This window comes from Xenopus laevis, chromosome 4S, assembly GCF_017654675.1.
Source record: "Xenopus laevis strain J_2021 chromosome 4S, Xenopus_laevis_v10.1, whole genome shotgun sequence".
In the NCBI taxonomy this organism is placed as follows: Eukaryota; Metazoa; Chordata; class Amphibia; order Anura; family Pipidae; genus Xenopus; species Xenopus laevis.
Genome location: NC_054378.1, coordinates 130,357,168 through 130,380,911, shown reverse-complemented (window position 1 = coordinate 130,380,911; position 23,744 = coordinate 130,357,168). Strand labels below are relative to the sequence as shown.

The 23,744-nt window shown below is 41.4% G+C and overlaps 1 protein-coding gene across 3 annotated transcripts in view; it reads right to left on the bottom strand.

Annotated features, from left to right (window-relative positions):
• dcp1a.S (decapping mRNA 1A S homeolog) overlaps positions 1–19,591 on the bottom strand; it is a 34,957-nt gene extending 15,366 nt beyond the window's left edge. The window contains exons 1-4 of one of the 3 annotated variants that reach the window (XM_018240922.2): positions 19,336–19,591; positions 10,724–10,764; positions 10,438–10,565; positions 517–583 (exon numbers count right to left, since the gene is read on the bottom strand). In XM_018240922.2, coding sequence (XP_018096411.1) covers positions 517–583; positions 10,438–10,565; positions 10,724–10,764; positions 19,336–19,470 — 371 coding nt within the window. In that variant the 5' untranslated portion in view covers positions 19,471–19,591. Of the gene's footprint in view, positions 1–516; positions 584–10,437; positions 10,566–10,723; positions 10,765–19,229 lie in introns of all 3 variants that reach the window. The other 2 variants (XM_018240924.2, XM_018240925.2) reach the window with 2 other exon arrangements.
• Between the last annotated feature and the right edge of the window lie 4,153 nt (positions 19,592–23,744).

Sequence of the window (23,744 nt, the reverse complement as noted above, 5' to 3'; positions counted from 1 at the left end):
GGTTCTGCGGGTCGGGCCACGGGTCTTCTCAATAGTGATATTTACTCATTTTTTCTGGCCACGTCTACTTTTGATGACGTCACTTCCGTTTTACAATGACAGCACTTCCTGTTTTACTCCCTTTTTTCGGATCATACCTACTTCTGATGATGTCACTTCCTGTTTACAATGACAGCACTTCCTGAATCTTGATGGTCAGCGGGTCCGGGTTGCGGATAAGATTGCGGGTAAAAATGCAGGTTGCGGGTCCGGGTCCCAAAAAACGGACCTGCGCAGGACTCTACCCCCAGGTACTAAGATAAACACTCCACTGACATTACATGTCATATACACACAGTACACAATTGGCCCTTTCTGGTGTCTGGCCATTGCCCCAGTGCCAGGAACTAAACTCCCAGCATTCCCCAGCAGCTTAGCAACAGAGGGATTGTGGGAGATAAGAGGTCCCCCTTGTTGTCTGGTACTTACAGGAGGAATGAGCTCTGCTCACATAAGAGGATTTATTATGATACTCACTGCGTCATCAGTTTTGCTATTCGCTGGCAGTCGCTCTTGTTATAAAACCAGATGCTGTAAATGGCCACTGAAACGGAGAAAGCAAATAAAGGGCAAGATAAATAGGCTGCAAGTTCTGTAACAATGTGTATCCCCCCCCCTCAGACCAGATAATTAGCAGCCGTGCAGCGTTAATGAGCTCCTCTTCCCATGCACAGCAATAAGAGTCGCTGTTTCATGTTTATTTACCCTTCGTTCAGCTCAGGCGCTGATATGGGCAACGCAGAGTTAACAGAAAAGAGTCGGGCAACAAACTCCAGCCTGAATTTCCCCATATACATCACTCTGATTTTAAAGTTCCCCTTTAATGAAACTTACTTTTCTAAAATAAAACATGAATTCGTTACATTCTCTTATTTTTAAGCTGTGAATCCATCATGCCTGTATTAGTTCTGTTATTAGTCCAAAAGGAAAAAAAAAAAAACAGCTCGGAAAATGCCTTTTAAACATAAAGGGAAACTGTTATCAGAATACAGCGAGGCACATTTATCAAGGGTCGGATTTCTAATTCATTTGAGTTTTTTAAAACTCCCATCAACTTGAAAATCGACCAATTAAAATGTATTGATGAAATCTAATTTTCTCAGGCTCAGACGAATGAATTCGACCCAAAAACTTGAACAGAATTTGAAAAACTCAAATTGAATTAAAAAAACCTCAAATGTCAGGAAGGCTGCAAACATCACCTAATTGATCCCTGGACTTCTTCCTTTGATTTGTACAGTAATTCGGCAGGTTTTAGGTGGCGAATAGTCAAATTTGAGTTCTTAAAGGGCCAGTGTATGATATATCTTGAAATTCGAATTAAAACTCAAATTCAGTTTGGATACGTCCCAATTTGAATTTGAGAGTAGATTTCAATGCGTTTTCGGTGGATACAACTTGCTGCGCCAAAATGCAGGCGTCAAGTCGGATGCGACAGAAAATAAGGTTAGAAATACAAATGTCGGAAGGTGTCGCGGCATTAATCCAACACAACTGCCGGATGAACGCTGCGACATTTGTATTTCTAACCTTATTTTCTGTCGCATCTGACTTGACGCCTGCATTTTGGTGCAGCACGTGAAATCGGCTGTGTAGTTCTACCCTGAGAGTTTTGACCAAAAAAAAAAAATTTGAAAATTCAAATTCTTGCTTCGACGCTTAAAGGGGACCCATCACCCAAAAAAAAAAATCCATATTAGTCAAGCAAAATGAACTTTAATTACACTGTATAAATTATTTGAATCTTGTTTCCTTCAGTCTGGGAACTCATAATTATAACAAGCAGGCAGGAGCCATTTAGTACTGTTATTAAGACAAGTCTTGTATCATCTCAGAATCTTGTTTGTGCACCAGAATGGGGGACCTGATGTCCATCCCCATGTCCTGGTTACACAATTAAATGGTGAAGAGAACGGGGGAATGTAGGGAGAGCAGTGACATCTAATACGTGCGGAGTTTTAAATGTGTTTACAACAGCTACGAATACTTTAATAAAAAAAATGTAATGTTTAATTTGAAAAGGGCTTTTATTATACAGTTTTTTCTGTCTGGGTGACAGGTCTACTTTTAAGGGATCCTGTCATCAGAAAACATGTTTTCAAAACACATCAGTTAATAGTGCTACTCCAGCAGAATTCTGCACTGAAATCCATTTCTCAAAAGAGCAAACAGATTTTTTTATATTCAATTTTGAAATCTGACATGGGGCTAGACATATTGTCAGTTTCCCAGCTGCCCCCAGTCATGTGACTTGTGCCTGCACTTTAGGAGAGAAATGCTTTCTGGCAGGCTGCTGTTTTTCCTTCTCAATGTAACTGAATGTGTCTCAGTGGGACATGGGTTTTTACTATTGAGTGTTGTTCTAAGATCTACCAGGCAGCTGTTATCTTGTATTAGGGAGCTGCTATCTGGTTACCTTCCCATTGGTCTTTTGTTTGGCTGCTGGGGGGGGGGAAAGAGGGGGGTGATATCAGTCCAACTTGCAGTACAGCAGTAAAGAGTGATTGAAGTTTATCAGAGCACAAGTCACATGACTTGGGGCAGCTGGGAAATTGACAAAATGTCTAGCCCCATGTCAGATTTCAAAATTGAATATAAAAAAAATCTGTTTGCTCTTTTGAGAAATGGATTTCAGTGCAGAATTCTGCTGGAGCAGCACTATTAACTGATTCATTTTGAAAAAAACTTTTTTTCCCATGACAGTATCCCTTTAATAAATCTGCCCTTAAGTGTGTGGACCATTGTTTATTTAGTCTTGTTGCTTTAAAAATAAACTTGTGCTTGCGCGGGGGACTTTATTTCCTGCTACTCACTGTCCATTTCTACTTCCTTTCTGACACACACGGGCTTGGTTATTAGTGGGGATATTAGATTTATCCACAGGGTCTGTGCCCCACAGTGTGCTGGTCGTCTAGTTACATTCGTGTGCCCATTGGGCAAATATTGGGCCTCCTCCAACAACATGTAAAATGCTGTGAGATTGCTCAGAGCAGACAGAGCAGGATTAAATCGGCGTCAGCTGAATGACCGATATACAGTTACCAGGCTGCCGTTAGAATGACTATTAATGACTCCAGTGAAAGAGATAAAGAGGCTAAGAAGAGGGAATTAAATGACAGTTAGCTGTGTATGGGGCTCCCCCAATGGTCCTGAAGAAAAACCTTGTTGGATGAGGAGCACACAGGCAGCTCCTGCGGTACCTGACCAACATCTGGATCAGCCCGATTGAGCCCAGCATGCAGGTGGTTAAATTGGATGGAATATAATTAGAACTGTATGGTGTCAGTATCACTTTCAGGTAAGGCTGTAATTATCACTTGGATACAGGGATTAAAGTGAAGGGATTTCCAGACAGCAGATAAAGAGATAAGTAGAGCGAATCCTTCTATAGACAGGATACCAAGGAGCAACATATTCTATTTTTGTCTTTATATTCAGCTAAATAACCTGGCGACTGATCCAACTGGGACTCAATCACGCGATTAACCGGAAGTAAATAAACACAAGGCAAATGTGTGCGGCCACAATAATGACACTGGGCTAATGAAAGGGGAGCTTTACCCAAAATATGTTTGGCCTAATGAAAGGAAATGTAATTGCAAGCAACTTTCTAGTACAGGTACGGGATCTGTTATCCAGCACCTGGGACTTTCCAGATAACGAATCTTTCCATAATTTGGATCTTCGTACCTTAAAGGGGACCCGTCACCCGAAAAAAAAAATATTCCTAATTCTATTTTATCATGTTAGTCAAGCAAAATAAATTTTAATTACAATATATAAATTATCCTTCAGTCTGGGATGTCGTAATTATAGCAAGTAGGTAGGAGCCATTTTTTGTTATTAAGACAAGACTCAGAATCTTGTTTGTGCACCAGAATGGGGGAGCTGATGTCCATCCCCATGTCCTGGTTACACAATTAAATGGTGAAGAGAACGGGGGGATGTGGGGAGAGCAGTGACATGTAGGAAGTGCTGAATGGAAAGTGAAAGTAATTGCCTAAGGCATAGAGGAGGGGCAGACAATATTTGATTGACAGCTGAGATTTTTAAATTAATTTAAAACAGCTATGAATGCTTTAATTAAAAAAAAAAAGAATTTGATTTTCATGTTTAACTTGAAAAGGACTTTTATTATACAAATTTTTATGTCTGGGTGACAGGTCCCCTTTAAGTCTACTAGAAAATCATATAAACATGAAATAAACCCAATAGGCTGGTTTTGCTTCCAATAAGGATTAATTATATCTTAGTTGGGATCAAGTACAAGCGACTGTTTTATTATTACACAGAAAAGGAATAATTTCCATAACCTAATACAGGTACATGACCTGTTATCCAGAATGCTCGGGACCTGGGGGTGTCTGGATAACAGATCTTTCCATAATTTGGATCTTTATACCTTAAGTCTACTAGAAAATCATATAAACATGAAATAAAGCCAATAGGCTGGTTTTGCTTCCAATAAGGATTAATTATATCTTAGTTGGGATCAAGTACAAGCGACTGTTTTATTATTACACAGAAAAAGGAAATCAGTTTTAAAAATTTGGATTATTTGATTATAATGGAGTCTATGGGAGACGGCCTTTCCGTAATTCTGAGCTTCATGGATAACGGGTTTCCGGATAATAGATCCCATAGCTGTATACTCCTGTTTCAATAGTCAGAACTAGCCTTTCCCCACAACTCACAAGATGTTGGTGCTTGAGAAATAAAGGACAATGCTATTTTTGCCGTTTTTGGAAAGACACAGACACTCTCCCCAAACAGAGAGAACGTGCCGAGGCCCAACACCCCCCCCCCCCAAACACAGACAAACACAACGTGTCAGAGGAGAAATGAAGATAAAGAGCTGAGAGTGACGGCTTAATGGGCAGCCATAAAAGTGCCAGCGGCAGACAAGCCCAGCCCCCGAATGAAAGGCCAAAATCAATGTCTGTGTGCGGCAGATCAAGATTTTTCCGAAACTCTGGAACGTAGTTGGCTCCCACTTCCACTGTCACTCAGCCTCTACCAAGTAAGAGCAAAAAGACAGATACTCACACATTCATTGGCAGTATGGGGTTAATGGTGTAACTGCCGAGGGCATCAACCTGCACAACACTGCTTAATATCTGTAACCAGAATCAAATCATCTATTGTAATGTCTAAATGTAAGGGAGCCATTATATTCTCCTGTAAAATTTTGTCTCCAACTGGCCACTCAGAGAATCCTCCAAATGGCTGTGGAAACTCAGAAAGAGACCCCTTACTACAATGAGAAAAGATAGAGAAAGGACCCCTTACTACAATGAGGAAAGATAGAAAAAGGACCCCTTACTACAATGAGGAAAGACAGAAAGAGACCCTTTATTACAATGAGGAAAGACAGAAAGAGACCCCTTACTACAATGAGGAAAGATAGAAAAAGGACCCCTTACTACAATGAGGAAAGACAGAAAGAGACCCTTTATTACAATGAGGAAAGACAGAAAGAGACCCCTTACTACAATGAGGAAAGACAGAAAGAGACCCCTTACTACAATGAGGAAAAACAGAAAGAGACCCCTTACTACAATGAGGTAAGACAGAAAAAAGGACCCCTTACTACAAGGAGGAAAGACAAAAAGAGACCCCTTTCTACAATGAGGAAAGACAGAAAGAGACCTCTTACTACAATGAGCAAAGATAGAAAAAGGACCCCTTACTACAATGAAGACAGAAAAAGGACCCCTTACTACAATGAGGAAAGACAGAAAGAGACCCCTTACTACAATGAGCAAAGATAGAAAAAGGACCCCTTACTACAATGAGAAAAGACAGAAAGAGACCCCTTACTACAATGAGCAAAGATAGAAAAAGGACCCCTTACTACAATGAGGAAAGACAGAAAGAGACCCCTTACTACAATGAGGAAAGACAGAAAGAGACTCCTTTCTACAATAAGCAAAGATAGAAAGAGACCACTTACTACAAGGAAAGAAAGTAAGAGACCCCTTACTACTATGAGGAAAGACAGAAAGCGACCCCTTACTACAATGAGGAAAGACAGAACGTGACCCCTTACTACAATGAGGAAAGACAGAAAGAGACTCCTTACTACAATGAGGAAAGACAGAAAGAGACCCCTTACTACAATGAGGAAAGACAGAAAGAGACCCCTTACTACAATGAGGAAAGACAGAAAAAGGACCCCTCATTTTGGGACTGCACTGAACCCTAGAGAATTATGGGTAATGGGTGGGATTCTATCTACCCATATGCCTTAAATGTTTGTATCCTGACGAAGGAAGAGGTACCCCCCCCCCCGAAACGTTGATGCACAGGTGGTCACAATAAAGTAAAAGTAAAGTAAAGGATCAGAATGTAGAGAAATATACAATAAGTTCACTGGTGACTAATTCAGTAGCAGATCAGCAGAGAGGTCAGTATGTGGGGGAAGTCACAGTCCCTAGAAATCCTCCATTTCTGCACATTCCATGGCCAGTAAAAGGGAATTTGCAGCCACACGGTGGGATATATCTGCTTACAGGGTGCTCTGTGCCCATTCCCAGGGAGTCTGCAGAACAGTCTCAGATAAACACAAGGCCTGGATTTGCCCATCCGAAGATAATAAGGGCCAGTCTGATAAGGTGCATTAGTGTGTTTAATGGGCAGGAAGATGTGGCAGTCTCTATTAAGCACAAATACACAGAAGATGTATATGGAGATCCTGCAGAACTTGGGTAAATGAGAATGTTCCTACGTGAGGCTGTAGGCTGGCTGCTGTTGCTATAGAGCTCTACTCCTGATTGTAGTCACACACATTGGGGAGATATCGGGAACACAGGGGATCTGGCTCACACGATGATTAAAAGGAATTCCGGAAATACCCAACAGCCTGTGCTTTGTGCATAAGGAATGGAGCAAGGGATGTGTAGGTTATTCCTGCCACAAGGAATTTGCACAATTGCTCTGTGGTGTCTGCAGTTTTCCTGGAGTCGGATATAGAGGAGCTGGATTTGCCCAAGATCTAAAGGGAAGAACAAGCACTGAATCCCAATTGCCTCTAAAGGAGAGACATCATGAACTTCCCCAGCCTCACTGCCGACTTACTCTTACTGAAGAAACCTCCGTGCCAGGACATTGATGGCAAGTACAAAGGGAAGATGGTCAATGAAACTCATCCGGAAACCTATCTGCTCCAAGCTTTCCAAGGTAAGAAACTTATAAGTGCCTGTACTACTGGCCCCTAAAATACCAAACTGTGCAAGGCCCATCATTTATAACCCAACTCATGAGGTTATATTTCTATACCTGCATTCTGCATAATAAATAACTATAACATGTAATAAACTAATGTACAGGGAAGCTGTATATGTTGAAATACAAATATACAGAGAAGGAATGTTCTGGGCACACAATAAGCTATACCCTCATACTGTACTGTCTAAGGGAATCAATATGGCACCTCCTCCCATATGTATAAATACAAATATACAGAGAAGGAATGTTCTGGGCACACAATAAGCTATACCCTCATACTGTACTGTCTAAGGGAATCAATATGGCACCTCCTCCCATATGTATAAATACAAATATACAGAGAAGGAATGTTCTGGGCACACAATAAGCTATACCCTCATACTGTACTGTCTTAGGGAATCAATATGGCACCTCCTCCTCCCATATGTATAAATACAAATATACAGAGAAGGAATGTTCTGGGCACACAATAAGCTATACCCTCATACTGTACTGTCTTAGGGAATCAATATGGCACCTCCTCCCATATGTATAAATACAAATATACAGAGAAGGAATGTTCTGGGCACACAATAAGCTATATCCTCATACTGTACTGTCTAAGGGAATCAATATGGCACCTCCTCCTCCCATATGTATAAATACAAATATACAGAGAAGGAATGTTCTGGGCACACAATAAGCTATACCCTCATACTGTACTGTCTTAGGGAATCAATATGGCACCTCCTCCTCCCATATGTATAAATACAAATATACAGAAAAGGAATGTTCTGGGCACACAATAAGCTATACCCTCATACTGTACTGTCTTAGGGAATCAATATGGCACCTCCTCCCATATGTATAAATACAAATATACAGAGAAGGAATGTTCTGGGCACACAATAAGCTATACCCTCATACTGTACTGTCTAAGGGAATCAATATGGCACCTCCTCCTCCCATATGTGTAAATACAAATATACAGAGAAGGAATGTTCTGGGCACACAATAAGCTATACCCTCATACTGTACTGTCTAAGGGAATCAATATGGCACCTCCTCCTCCCATATGTATAAATACAAATATACAGAGAAGGAATGTTCTGGGCACACAATAAGCTATACCCTCATACTGTACTGTCTTAGGGAATCAATATGGCACCTCCTCCTCCCATATGTATAAATACAAATATACAGAAAAGGAATGTTCTGGGCACACAATAAGCTATACTCTCATACTGTACTGTCTAAGGTGAGGTTAGGGAGTTGGCAGTTTGGTACAGGGTGGTGCCAGTGTGTAACAGGTTATTGTATTGATTGGTTTATAGATCTAATTAAATAGAAGGTGTTGGTGCAATCCATGCAACCAGCCCTGAGGGAAGGACCTGTGCTAAAGGGTTAAACACACAGTTAAACCCAAAAACACAAGAGCAACTTTGGAATTTTATTCTATCACCTAAAAAGTCAGCATCCATGCAGCATTTCCATAGTAACCGAGAGCTTTGACTGTAATACAGCAGAGATGGTATTTGCCCAGAAGTGTAGGCTGATGACAGGATAATGTTTAATGGACTGAATGAAGCTTCTTTGTCATTCGAATATAAAATCCCTGGTGAATCAGAAATCCTTGGGCTGTTCTCTCTTTTCCTTCTGCAGAATAACTATCTGCCAGCAGCTGAGGGATAGGCCAGTACCACCAGAAGTGTCATTTATAAGGACAAGTGCATTTTTAAAGGGCAATTTCACAGTTGCATTTTTTTTTTTTAAAGCCAAAATGCAGCACTATTGCCCATAATAACAAAAGCACAGTCTAGATGTTATCATTTCAGTGCATGGTATCAAAACAATGTTATATGTACTGACTTACTGGCCTCGGCGGGACCCTGGGGCTACTGACAAATTTGAGGTGGTTGTCACACTGTGATTGATTCTTCCAAAAAGATGAATGTGGCTAAAAATGTCCTATTTTCTATAGTGAACTTATTGCACGAGGCTAAAGTTTGAGCTTGTCAATAGCAGCAATGATCCAGGACTTCAAACTTGTCACAGGGGGTCACCATCTTGGAAAGTGTCTGTGACACTCACATGCTCAGTGGGCTCTGATTGGCTGTTGAGAAGCTAAGCTTAGGGCTCGTCACTAATTATCCAGCAGAAAATGACCTTCCCTGGCTGTAATATAAGCTGATGCTACAGGTTTGCTGATTATTCAATTCTGATGCTAATTGCACTGGTTTCTGTGCTGCCATGTAGTAATTATGTGTATTAATTACTAATCAGCCTTATATTGTGACATTTCTATTCTATGTGTACTGTATATTGTAAGTGGCTCCCTAAGCTCAGTAAGTGACAGCAGCACAGAGCATGTGAATCAGTGAATCAGCAGAAAAGAAGATGGGGAGCTACTGGGGCATCTTTGGGGACACAGATCTTTACTGCTAAAGGGCTGTGGTTGCCTTGGGCTGGTACAGAAGCACAAAATATCATGTACAACATTTCTACCTACTTCTTTAGTTAGGCTTTAGTTCTCCTTTAATGAATTATTCCAATTCACACAACTGTGACCAGTTTAATTGTAGTGAAACCGACCCCTCGTCTCTTCTCGACTACATTATCTATCACTACTCAACAACCCTCAACACAGCTGCAGGTAGGGTTGCCACCCGGCCGGTATTTTACCGGCCTAGCCGGTAAAATACCAGCCAGGGCCGGGGTCGGTTTTACAAATTAACCGGCAATGTAGCTGCCAGTAATTTGTAATACCTATAACAAAAGCCCTTGGCCCTCCGACAGAAACTTACCCTTCCTTCGTCTTCTGCCCCTCTTGCGATGGGGCCCGCCCCCTTTTGAGGCATGTTGCACATGGCTCCGCCCCTTTTTACTTCACACTCCGCCCATTTACCCATGACCCGCCCCTTTTTTAGTCACGCGTTACCACCCCCCATCACTGGCCGGTAATTTTTTTTTAAAATAGGTGGCAACCCTAGCTGCAGGCCCTTGTTTACTATTAAACAGTCAATTACCCATTGCATTGGGAACAAGACTGTATTATTGTTTAGTTTTTAGTTTAATCGGAGTACTAAACTAATCCACAACTATGCCTGAATTTAGCAGCAGTGGGGGAAGTGCAGGTCTCATGGCCCCACCCCCGGATCAACCCAATTACTATGGCAAATCAGTGGCACTCACAGCTGGAATTGCGGTACAGCAGGAAGGGCTCGTGCAGCTGCAATTCAAGATCCTTGTTCATGGGTTCCACCAGGTTGTGCATATTTAGTCGATTCATGATGGTGAACCCATGGTGCGGGGAGGCAGATCTGCGCAGAGACACAGAGAGGAGTTTTAGGAGGAAATACATTTGATCGGCTCGGACATTAATTATAAACGAATCCATTATATGAGATCTACACAACAGTCTATCATTCTAATTACAGGACCTGAGTGTGTAAAGCTGTTGTGCAATGGTGCAACTTACCTTGTGTACACAAATAAGGTCCCCTCCACATCTGTCTTCTCCTACAGAGAGAGAGAGGGAGAGAAAACAACTCATAAGGAAACTGTGGGACCCCTGTTTTGGGGCAACTTTGTATCCCAAACACCACCTCTGATGTAGTCCTGTATTAAAGGGGCAGTATTACCCCATTTTCATCCTGAGACCAATGCCTATGGCTTCTGCCGAAAATAAAATACTATCACCTTATCACTTTCTGTTCTGCCGAGCAGAGAAGTCTACAAATAAGCCCTCTGTATAATGAGTGCTCCTTATCTCAAAGGCAGAGTATCTTATCTCTCTTTGAACAGGGGGGGGGGGGTGGAGATCAAACCAGTCTCCAAGGAGTGCTATATAATGGCAAAACACATACTTACAAGAAAGTCATGTGACTTGTGCCTGCACTTTAGGATGGAATTATTTTCTGGCAGGCTGTTATTTCTCCTACTCAATGTAACTGAATGTGTCTCAGTGGGACCTGGATTTTACTATTGAGTGTTGTTCTTAGATCTACCAGGCAGCTGTTATCTTGTGTTGCTATCTGGTTACCTTCCCATTGTTCTGTTGTTTGGCTGCTGGGGGGGGGGGTGATATCACTCCAACTTGCAATACAGCAGTAAAGAGTGACTGAAGTTTATCAGAGCACAAGTCACATGACTGGGGCAGCTGGGAAACTGACAATATGTCTAGCCCCATGTCAGATTTCAAAATTGAATATAAAAAAATCTGTTTGCTCTTTTGAGAAATGGATTTCAGTGCAGAATTATGCTGGAGCAGCACTATTAACTGATGTGTTTTGGAAAAACATATTTTTCAAGTGAACGAATACACATAAAAATGAGCACAGGAAAGAGAACTTATGTTAAAAATGGATTCTGCCTATTCTTGTAAGTATGTGTTTTGCCATTATATAGACTGGTTTGATTTTCACTGACATCTCCACCCCCCCCCCCCCCTTGTTCAAAGAGAGATAAGGAGCAACTCATTATACAGAGCGATTATTTGTAGACTTCTCTGCTCGGCAGAACAGGAACTCAGATTTCAAAATTGAATATAAAAAAAATCTGTTTGCTCTTTTGAGAAATGGATTCCAGTGCAGAATTCTGCTGGAGCAGCACTATTAACTGATGTGATTTGGAAAAAACACATTTTCCCACGACAGTATCCCTTTAAATTGGTCCTCCACTTGAACACTATGTTATACCTGATAGGTGAAAATATTATTCTAACCGACTTCCCAATATCCATTCATTCCTCATTCTCACTGGGTTTATAGTTCTGTGTAACTGTCATTGTGTCTGTCCCTTTCTCTGCACTGCTGCTTCTGACTCCTGATACAACTTCCCAATATCCATTCATTCCTCATTCTCACTGGGTTTATAGTTCTGTGTAACTGTCATTGTGTCTGTCCCTTTCTCTTCTCTGCACTGCTGCTTCTGACTCCTGATACAACTTCCCAATATCCATTCATTCCTCATTCTCACTAGGTTTATAGTTCTGTGTAACTGTCATTGTGTCTGTCCCTTTCTCTGTACTGCTGCTTCTGACTCCTGATACAACTTCCCAATATCCATTCATTCCTCATTCTCACTGGGTTTATAGTTCTGTGTAAGAGTCATTGTGTCTGTCCCTTTCTCTGCACTGCTGCTTCTGACTCCTGATACAACTTCCCAATATCCATTCATTCCTCATTCTCACTGGGTTTATAGTTCTGTGTAACTGTCATTGTGTCTGTCCCTTTCTCTTCTCTGCACTGCTGCTTCTGACTCCTGATACAACTTCCCAATATCCATTCATTCCTCATTCTCACTGGGTTTATAGTTCTGTGTAATTGTCATTGTGTCTGTCCCTTTCTCTGCACTGCTGCTTCTGACTCCTGATACAACTTCCCAATATCCATTCATTCCTCATTCTCACTGGGTTTATAGTTCTGTGTAACTGTCATTGTGTCTGTCCCTTTCTCATCTCTGCACTGCTGCCTCTGACTCCTGATACAACTTCCCAATATCCATTCATTCCTCATTCTCACTGGGTTTATAGTTCTGTGTAACTGTCATTGTGTCTGTCCCTTTCTCTGCACTGCTGCTTCTGACTCCTGATACAACTTCCCAATATCCATTCATTCCTCATTCTCACTGGGTTTATAGTTCTGTGTAACTGTCATTGTGTCTGTCCCTTTCTCTGCACTGCTGCTTCTGACTCCTGATACAACTTCCCAATATCCATTCATTCCTCATTCTCACTGGGTTTATAGTTCTGTGTAACTGTCATTGTGTCTGTCCCTTTCTCTTCTCTGCACTGCTGCTTCTGACTCCTGATACAACTTCCCAATATCCATTCATTCCTCATTCTCACTGGGTTTATAGTTCTGTGTAACTGTCATTGTGTCTGTCCCTTTCTCTTCTCTGCACTGCTGCTTCTGACTCCTAATACAACTTCCCAATATCCATTCATTCCTCATTCTCACTGGGTTTATAGTTCTGTGTAACTGTCATTGTGTCTGTCCCTTTCTCTTCTCTGCACTGCTGCCTCTGACTCCTGATACAACTTCCCAATATCCATTCATTCCTCATTCTCACTGGGTTTATAGTTCTGTGTAACTGTCATTGTGTCTGTCCCCTTCTCTGCACTGCTGCTTCTGACTCCTGATACAACTTCCCAATATCCATTCATTCCTCATTCTCACTGGGTTTATAGTTCTGTGTAACTGTCATTGTGTCTGTCCCTTTCTCTGCACTGCTGCCTCTGACTCCTGATACAACTTCCCAATATCCATTCATTCCTCATTCTCACTGGGTTTATAGTTCTGTGTAACTGTCATTGTGTCTGTCCCTTTCTCTTCTCTGCACTGCTGCCTCTGACTCCTGATACAACTTCCCAATATCCATTCATTCCTCATTCTCACTGGGTTTATAGTTCTGTGTAACTGTCATTGTGTCTGTCCCTTTCTCTGCACTGCTGCTTCTGACTCCTGATACAACTTCCCAATATCCATTCATTCCTCATTCTCACTGGGTTTATAGTTCTGTGTAACTGTCATTGTGTCTGTCCCTTTCTCTGCACTGCTGCTTCTGACTCCTGATACAACTTCCCAATATCCATTCATTCCTCATTCTCACTGGGTTTATAGTTCTGTGTAACTGTCATTGTGTCTGTCCCTTTCTCTGCACTGCTGCTTCTGACTCCTGATACAACTTCCCAATATCCATTCATTCCTCATTCTCACTGGGTTTATAGTTCTGTGTAACTGTCATTGTGTCTGACCCTTTCTCTTCTCTGCACTGCTGCCTCTGACTCCTGATACAACTTCCCAATATCCATTCATTCCTCATTCTCACTGGGTTTATATTTATGTGTAACTGTCATTGCTATTATCCGTCACCGTCTATCTGGATGTTTATATTCTCTGTGCTACTGGCTCTGACTCCTGAAATGACAAAACAGAAGCTGGCTGATTAAAAACCCCATTCTGACTCTCATACAGACAAGAGAAAAGAGAAAGAAACATCCAAGATTACTCGAGTTGTTTGAGAATGTATTCTTTAAATGAGTAAGTCACCTTTGAGGTAACTTTTAGTATATCATAGAGTGGCAATTTCTGAGCAACTTTTCCATTGGTCTTCATTATTTGATTTTAATAGTTATTTAATTTAATTTCTTCTCTTTCCAGCTTTCAAATGGGGGGCACTTTCCCTATCTAAAAATCAAATACTCTGTAAGGCTACAAATGTATTGTTATCGCTACTTTTTATTCATCTTTCTATTCAGGCCTCTCCTATTCATATTCCAGTCTCATACAGCGGTGCTTGAAAGTTTGTCAACAAATTTTCTATATTTTTATATGAATGTGACCTAAATTATCATCCCGATTTTCAAACAAGTCCTAAGTAGAAAACCTCATTAAATAAATGAAACACAAATTATTATATTTGGGTTAGGGTTATTTATTGAATAAAAATGATCCTACAACATAAGTGGCAAACGCAAGCAAACTCCTTAGGATTATCATAGAATTTTAAGGGGGATTCAAAGTCTGGTATTTTCAGTCTGGAGAAAGTTACAAGACTCTATCAAAGGGGTATATTTATCATAAAGTGAAGTTAGAGATCACCACAGTCCTCAAGGGTGAAATTCCGCCATTCTCTATTCATTTCTATGGGATTTTTAAAAGAGGTTCGGTGGGTGAAAGTGGAAGTTCACCCTCAAAATCCCATAGAAACGAATGGAGAGTGTTGGAATTTCACTCTAGAGGACTGTGGCGATCTCCAACTTCACTTTTTGATAAATATACCCATGAAAGTTTGGACTCCACCAATCAACAGACAGATTGTAAACAAAGGGATGAAATTCAAGTCTGTTCCTATACTCAGAAGTGGCTGACAACAAACATAACTCCAACTGAAAGGCGTCTAATAGTCCGAGAGGTTACAAAGGAACCCAGGGTCACTTCTAACAGAAGGCTGTCTCACATTGGCGAATGTTCATCATCAGGAGAACACAAGGCAGCAATGGTGTGCAGGGATGGGCGAATTTGACACGTTTCGCTTCGCCGAAAATTCGCCGCCGGCGAAATGTCGCAGACGCCCATTAAAGTCTATGGGCGTCAAAAAAATTTTGTCACGCGGCGAAACTGTTTTGACGCGCGTCTTTTTTTTTGACACACACTGCCATACGAGTCTATGGGCGTCATTTTTTCGGCGAAACGAGGCGAAAAAATTCGCCCATCCCTAATGGTGTGTATGGCAGCGCATCAAGGAGAAAGACACTACTCTCCTCCCAAAAATATTGCTGAGCGTCTACAGTTTGCTAAAGACCATGTTGACAAACCAGGAGGATACTGGAAAAAATGTTTTGTGGAAGGATAAAGCCAAATTAGAACTTTTTTGCTTAAATGAGGAGAGTTACATTTGGAGAAAGAAAAACAGCTCATTCCAGCATAAGAACCTTATCCCATCTGTAAAACATGGTGGTGGGAGTGTTCTGGTTTGGGTTTTGCTGTCAAAGTCCTGACCTTAATCCAATTGAAATGCCGTGGAAAGATCTAAGTGGTTCATGTGAGGAAACCCACCAACATCCCAGAGCTGAAGCTGATCTATATGGAGGAATGGGCTCAAATTCAGATGTGCTGGACTGATCAACAGTTATAGGCGCGTTTAGTTGCAGTTATTGCTGGACAAGGAGGTCACACCAAATACCGAGAGTATGATTCACTTACTTTTGTCACACACAGACACAGCAGGGAAAATAAGTATTAAACACATCAACGTCTTTCTCAGTAAATAGATTTCTAATGGGGCTATTGACATAACAACAAGCCAAGTAATCCACAAAGAACTCAAAACAAATAAGTCCATAAATGAAGTTGTGTGCAGTAAAGTGGAATGCAGCAAGGATACCAGACACACGATGGCTAGTGAAGCGGGGATAACCCCTGCGTGTTTATTGCGTCAAATGTAACGTTTCGGGGGCGTGCCCCTTCGTCAGACATGCAGAACAATTCACACAGTGTGCTTTATAGCATAAGTAATTAGCATAATTATATCCATATAAAATAATTAAACAAAAACATGCTCTCAAACATTTTAAAAGAGGAAAATTTTTTTAAAAAACCATTTCGAATCAATGAAAGTATCTAGAATGGAGAAATAGTTATAATTAGTTGCAATTCAGTTGGTGGATAACAAGATAGGAAGTAGAGACACAGTTACAAGTAGCAATTCATATTGAATTCTTCATTTAACCCATTCTAGATACTTTCATTGATTCGATACAACCCAGGGAAAGCTTATGAGGAGGGTAAGATAGTATCTCTTATGGAATTAATGCCAGCCATTTGGTTTTAAAAGTTTATCACTAAGAGTGTCAATTGGGACATTTAGGAAATACTTCATTTTTGATTTTTGTTTTTTTATATATATTGTATACGGTTTGTGCGCACACAGGTGCTTCATGTTTCTAAATATAACTGTCACAAAATTTACAAGGGATAAAAAAAGAAGATTTTTAAGCAACTTGGACACTTTTGTATAAAAATGGTTTTTTAAAAAAATTTTCCTCTTTTAAAATGTTTGAGAGCATGTTTTTGTTTAATTATTTTATATGGATATAATTATGCTAATTACTTATGCTATAAAGCACACTGTGTGAATTGTTCTGCATGTCTGACGAAGGGGCACGCCCCCGAAACGTTACATTTGACGCAATAAACACGCAGGGGTTATCCCCGCTTCACTAGCCATCGTGTGTCTGGTATCCTTGCTGCATTCAAGTAGGAGAGGCGCCGACCGCTCCAACCAACACCGGGCTGCTACTTCAAGAGAGAGGTCAGTAAAGTGGAATGACACAAGGAATAAGTATTGAACACATGAAGAAAAGGAGAGCAAAAAGCCAAGAAACCTGCTGAAATGCCCTATCAGTTCAATTGAATATCAACTGGTTTCGTACTAATTGATGGCCTATAAAAAGTATCTGGTTACCAAGGTATCAAACAAGAAGTATCTCATGATGGGTAAAAGGAAAGAGCTTTTGAATGTTCCAGTGAGCACCGCTGGGGCCATAATCTGGAAGTGGAAAGAACTTCATTTCACCATAAACCAGGTGCGCCACACAAAATTTCTGATAGACGAGTCTAAAAAATGTATATAAGAGTTGTGCAAGAGCCAAGGATTCCTCATGGAGAGCTTCAGAGAAGACCTTGAATTGGCAGCTACAGTTGTTTCAAAGAAAACAACAAGTAATGCATTCAACTGACATGGCCTCTATGCACACTCACCACACAAGACTCCACTACTAAAGAAAAAACATGTTGAAGCTTGTTTAAAGGAGAAGGGAAGGCTAAAATGAAGTAATCTATATCAGAAAGGTCTATATAAATACACCAGTAGACCCTCAAAGTAATGCTGCTCTGAGTCCTCTGTCAAAAGAAACAGCACATTTCTTTCCTTCTATTGTGTACTCATGGGCTTCTGTATCAGACTTCCTGCCTTCAGCTTAAACCTCCAGGGCTAGGACTTGAGCATGCTCAGTTTGTTCCTCTCCTCCCTGCTGTAATCTGAGCCCAGAGCTATGAGTGAGCAGGGAGAGACTCAGGCAACAAGTGATGTCACACCAAGCTAATATGACAGCTGCTATCCTAAACAAACAGAGATTCTAGAGCTGTTTACTTAGGTATAGTAAAGCCTTCTACAGAATAAATATAGTGTTCTATCTTGCACTATTGTGGCTAATCTATTGGCAATAAACTGCTTCGGTAGCTTTCCTTTTCCTTTAAAGTTTGCTGCACAACATTTGGACAAGCCAATTCAATTCTGGGAGAATATAGTCTGGTCAGATGAGACCAAATTTGAACTGTTTGGATGTCATTGAATACACCATGTTTGGAGGAAAAATGGCACTGCCCAACACCCTGAAAACACCGTAGCAACAGTGAAGTTTGGACGTGGGAACATCGTGGTTTGAAGGAAGGATGAATAGAGAATGCTAGAATGGCTCAGCCAATCACGTGACTGGAATCCAACTGAAAAGCTATAGAAAGAAGTTTAGATTAGAGTTCATAGAAGAAGCCTCAAGAACATTGAAGGTTTGAAAGCCATTTGTGGGGAAGAATGGGCCAAAATCCTACATGAGCAATGCATGCGACTAGTTCCCCCATACAGGAGGCTTCTCGAATCTGTCCTTATCAACAAAATGTAACGTCGGGTGCCCCAAAAGCCACAACACAGTGTCACTCCACTGTATTACACACAACTTCATTTCTGGACGTATTTCATTTGTTTGTACGCGGGGGCTACTTGACTTATTACAGGCGACAATACGTGTCCAGCTCATGTCAGTAGCCCCATTAGAAATAGTTCAATACAGTGCAGTGTTCAATACTTATTTCCTCGCTGTCTTATTGGATCATTTTCTTTAAATAAATCCAAATAAATAGAATCATCTTTGTTTCATCTACGGTTAGGACTTGTGTGGAAATCACGTTATGTTTCGAGTCACATTCGTAGGAATATAAAGAAAACGTTTAAAGGCTCACAAAGGGCCAACGCAGCGATGTAGCCACTCTGTAGCCACGCTATAGTCACTCTATATCCCCTCCATAGTCACTCTAAAGTCACTCTATAGTCACTCTATATCCCCTCCATAGTCACTCTAAAGTCACTCTATAGTTACTCTGTATCCCCTCCAGCCACTCTATAGCCACTCCATAGTCACTCCATAGTCACTCCATAGTCACTCCATACACACTCTATATCCCCTTCCTAGTCACTCTATAGTCACTCTATACCCACCCTATATTCACTCTATAGTTACTATAAAGCCACTCTATATTCACTCTATATAAACTCTATAAACACTCTATAGTCACTCTATACCCATTCTATAGTCACTCTATAGTCATTGTATATATCCACTCTTTGCTTGACACCTTCGCCCCTCCCAGGCAATGGCCCCAGACTGTGTGACAACTGTACCCAAGGCCAAGGCGCAGACTCACATACTCACTCCCTCAAAGCCTTCTACGGGGCCTCCGCTCTCTCAGGCCCAATTCCTATCCTCACTTATTCACCCCCGCTCCAATGGACTCTCCCGCTGGCACTCACCCACTCATTGGCCTGGGGGCTGAAGCGATAGAGAGCCACGTGGCCGGTTACATCCACTATGCTGCTAATATAGGGGTCAGACTGGTGCAGCGCCGCTAGACTCATCTCCTGTCCAGCCTTGTCCCGAGCCGCCATCTTTCCTAGCGGAAGCGCCGAAACCTGGAGTTTGGGTCACAGCTTAAATGTCCGCCGGCTACACAGCTCCGACACAAAGGTTCCTAGCAGCAACGTTCCACTCGATTGGAAATTCTCTGTGCGAGGCGAACAACCTCCCCCATACCTCCCAACATTTTGGAAGTAAAAAGAGTAACAAAAAATGTTTTCTGCATGAAGTGCGGCAATTTTTTTGACCACACCCATTTTTGTGGCCACACCCCGTAATTACCATGTTCATTATAAAAATTTGAAAATATTTCTCCTTATCTAAACTGTGTTTTTGTGTCTCAAAATTGTTACAAAGTATCTTATTTGCACCTGTTAGCTGTTCTGGGCTCTCTGCTAAAAGCCAATTAAGTGAGAAACTTTGTTTCTTTTTCTGGCTGTTCAGTGCAGAGAAAAGAGGGACTTTCCAGTACAAATGAGGGACTGCAGGTTGAGCTGTCAAAAGAGGGACTGTCCCTCCGAAAAATGGACAGTTGGGAGGTATGCCTCCCCAAACCTGTAATTTTTCTTTCTTTATAAATAATCTGCTGCCGGCTTGAACTGCAATTCCCAGTCTCTTGCAACAACCGACGTCTCTGATCTCCACTTCAGCCTTCAGTGTAAGTGGCCCTCAAAACGGCTTCTTCCCCTTTAACTCTTAGTATCGTGTACTGAGTCATATTCTGAGACAATTTATAATTGGGTTTTCATTTGTTATTATTTGTGGTTTTTGAGTTATTTAGCTTTTTATTCAGCAGCTCTCCAGTTTGTAATTTCAGCCATCTGTTGCTAGGGTCCAAATTCCCCTAGCAACCATGCACTGATTTGAATAAGAGACTGGAATATGAATAAGAGAGGCCTGAATAGAAAGATGAGGAATAAAAAGTAACAATAACAATACATTTGTAGCCATACAGAGCATTTGTTTTTTAGATGGGGTCAGTGACCCCTATTTGAAATCTGGAAAGAGTCAGAAGAAGAAGGAATAGCCATTTTGATATGTACTAAAAGTTCTGTCAGTGATATGAGCTGTACAATATAATCCCGTCCCTATGTACTTCTGCAATGATGGCCGTGCTAGCCACAGGGCAACACAATAATTCAGTGGCCCATGTTTAACCCCATTAACCCCCCTGGGCCTGAGGCACTTGCCTTGCTTGGGGCAGTTCTGTATCACAGAATTAACTCCCTGAATATAAAACTCAAATGTTCCCGGGACACAGGACATTCTCTGGGACATTTCCTTCTCCCTTTACCTTCTTTTGCTTTGTTGCCTCCACCTTCTATCTTCAAGAGAACGGATCTGATCTGTGTGTGTGACGGCAGAAGATGGAGTCTCACCAAGAAATGGCAGGTTCAGGGGAACCAGTTAAACAGAAAACATAGAGTCTAGGCTTAAGTTGCCGTTTAATAATTGAGACTCTAACAGATCTTAAAGTAGAGTGTCCCAATTTGTAGGGCCAATGTCTACCTGCCACTGTGCTATGGGCCTAAATATAAATGACCTTTCATTTAACTTTTAGTATGTCATAGAATGGCCAATTCGAAGTAACTTTTCAATCGGTCTTCATTATTTTTGTTTATAGTTTTTGAATTATTTGCCTTCTTCTTCTGACTCTTTCCAGCTTTCAAATGAGGGTCACTGACCCCATCCTAAAAAAACCAAATGCTCTGTAAGGCTACAAATGAATTGTTATTGCTACTTTTTATTCCTCATCTTTCTATTCAGGCCTTTCCTATTCATTTTTCAGTCTCTTATTCAAATCAATGCATGGTTGCTAGGTGGACTAATTGGACTCTAGAAACAGACTGCTAAAATTGCAAACTGGAGAGCTAAATAACTCAAAAACTGACAAATTAAAAAAAAAATGAAAACTATATTGCAAATTGTTTTAGAATATCACTGTCTAGATCATACTAAAAGTTCATTTAAAGGAGAACCGTTTCTTTAATTACTGCACAGGCCACATACATTCAGAGCCTCTCCCTTTCTCTGTGCCCCTACACTTCTCTTGTTTCTCTCTGGCTGCTGAGTTGGGTCCAATAACATCTGTATCTGTTTGTGTAATGGACTTGTAGGGGGGCAGGAGCAGACTACATAATGTTACAAGAGGGGCAGATGAGTGGGGTATTAATATAAAGAACAGTTGCACCAGGGCTAGTACTGGAGCAAAGCTTACATTACCCCTATGTGTTACATACAGGTGCAGTGTGATATAGTCATGTCTGTTCCAGCCCCAAACCAAATATAACAGATATTTTTAACCCTCTGAATTACACCGGAAAAGTCAGCTGATGCTTTACAGAAAAATCATGAGAATGCTGAGTGTTGTAGTTCACAAAGTCTACAGTCTAACTGCATTTTCCCCTGCAAAAAAAGGTCTCCAACCCTAGATTGCAGGGGACCCCCTTTATTCTAACTTCAGCCTCACAGTCTGTGTTTGGGAGTTTCCTTAAATGAGGATCTTGGGGTTTTTGTAGATAACAAGTAGGGATGCAACGAATCCAGGATTCGGTTCGGGATTCGGCCAGGATTTGGCCTTTTTCAAATTAGGGGCAGGGAGGGAAATTGTATGACTTTTTGCCACAAACAAGGAAGTAAAAAATGTTTTCCCCTTCCCACCCCTAATTTGCATATGCAAATTAGGATTCGGTTCAGAATTCGGCCAAATCTTTCGCAAAGGATTCGGGGGTTCGGCCGAATCCAAAATAGTGGATTTGGTGCATCCCTAATAACAAGTTGTCTAATTCTGGGCAGTGTCATTCTGTGGCTACTAAAGCAAATAAAGTTCATGTATAAAAAAGGGCATTAACTCAAGGGATGAAACATAATTGTGTCTCTTTATAGGTCCCTGGTGAGGCCTCATCTGGAGTATGCAGTTCAGTTTTGGACTCCAGTCCTTAAGAGGGATATAAATGAGCTGGAGAGAGTGCAGAGACTAAGTGCAACTAAACTGGTTAGAGGGAGGGAAGAGTTAAATTATGAGGGGAGACTGACAAGGTTGGGGTTGTTTTCTCTGGGGGAAAAAAGGCGCTTGTGAGGGGACATGATTAGACTTTACAAGTACATTAGAGGACATTATAGACAAATAGCAGGGGACCTTTTTACCCATAAAGAGAATCACGTACCAGAGGCCTCCCCTTCAGACTAGAGGAAAAGAAGTTTCATTTAAAGGAACAGAGTAGGGGGTTCATCACAGTGAGGACAGTGAGGTTGGGGAATGCACTGCCGGGTGATGTTGTGATGCTGATTCAGTAAATGACTATTAAGCTCCCCATAGACGCGACGATTCTTCTTGCCGAACGACCGATTTTAGGGAAGCCCGACCAATCCTTCGAAATTATTGTGCGGTTAGTGGGATTCGAACAATCGTACATCTTACGATTTTTCGGCCGACATCTGTCAGGAAATTGATCGACCAGGTCAAAAAATCTTTGTGGGTCCCAGTGCAATGTATCTATGTCTGTAGGGCCAAGCAGCTCCCCTTTGTTTTCCTGCCAAATTGGTCTTTTTAGTTGATGGTCAATTCGTACGATCGTTCCGAGAAAATCGTGGTCTCACGATGAGGATCTGATCTCAACATCTATGGCCAGCTTAAAAGGGACTTGGATGATTTTTTGGACAGACATAATACAAAGGCTATTGTGATACTAAACTCTATAGTTAGTATAGATATGGGTATATAGAATTTAATTAAAAGTAGAGAGGGGTGTGTGTATGGGGCTGGGTTTTCATTTGGAGGGGTTCAACCTGTGCAACTGTGTGCTCTAGAATTATTTGTCTGCAGACATTTGCTTATCAGAACATAAACCCAGAAACCCAAGAGGTGAAAATAGGTCCTGTGCTCTCCTGATGTCGCTGGGAGGATTAATAATTGATTGGGCATCTCCTAGATACAGTGATCTGGTGCAAACAGGTAATTCAATGCCCCAGATCCATGTGCACCAGTGTGACTTACCTCTGGCCCTGCCCCGGGTGCTCATATATCTCTCTCTGTATATATTTCTCTTTTCCTATATCTCTCTCTGCCTGGGGAGGAACGACTGTCCCACTGCTGCTGTGTGTGTCTGAGCCATGCTCACGCCCTCCTGTTAAGGTAAGAAAGATGCATTTATTCTTATGTAGGAGAATCAGGTTGGGTCCTGAAACTGCCGGTATTAAAACTATAACTGTCGGCTGACTCCTGTTGTAGTTATGGAAGGTACCGCTGACACCCCCAACTTATCCTTCTGTTCTGCACATTGCACTCATTTGTTTTACGTCACTC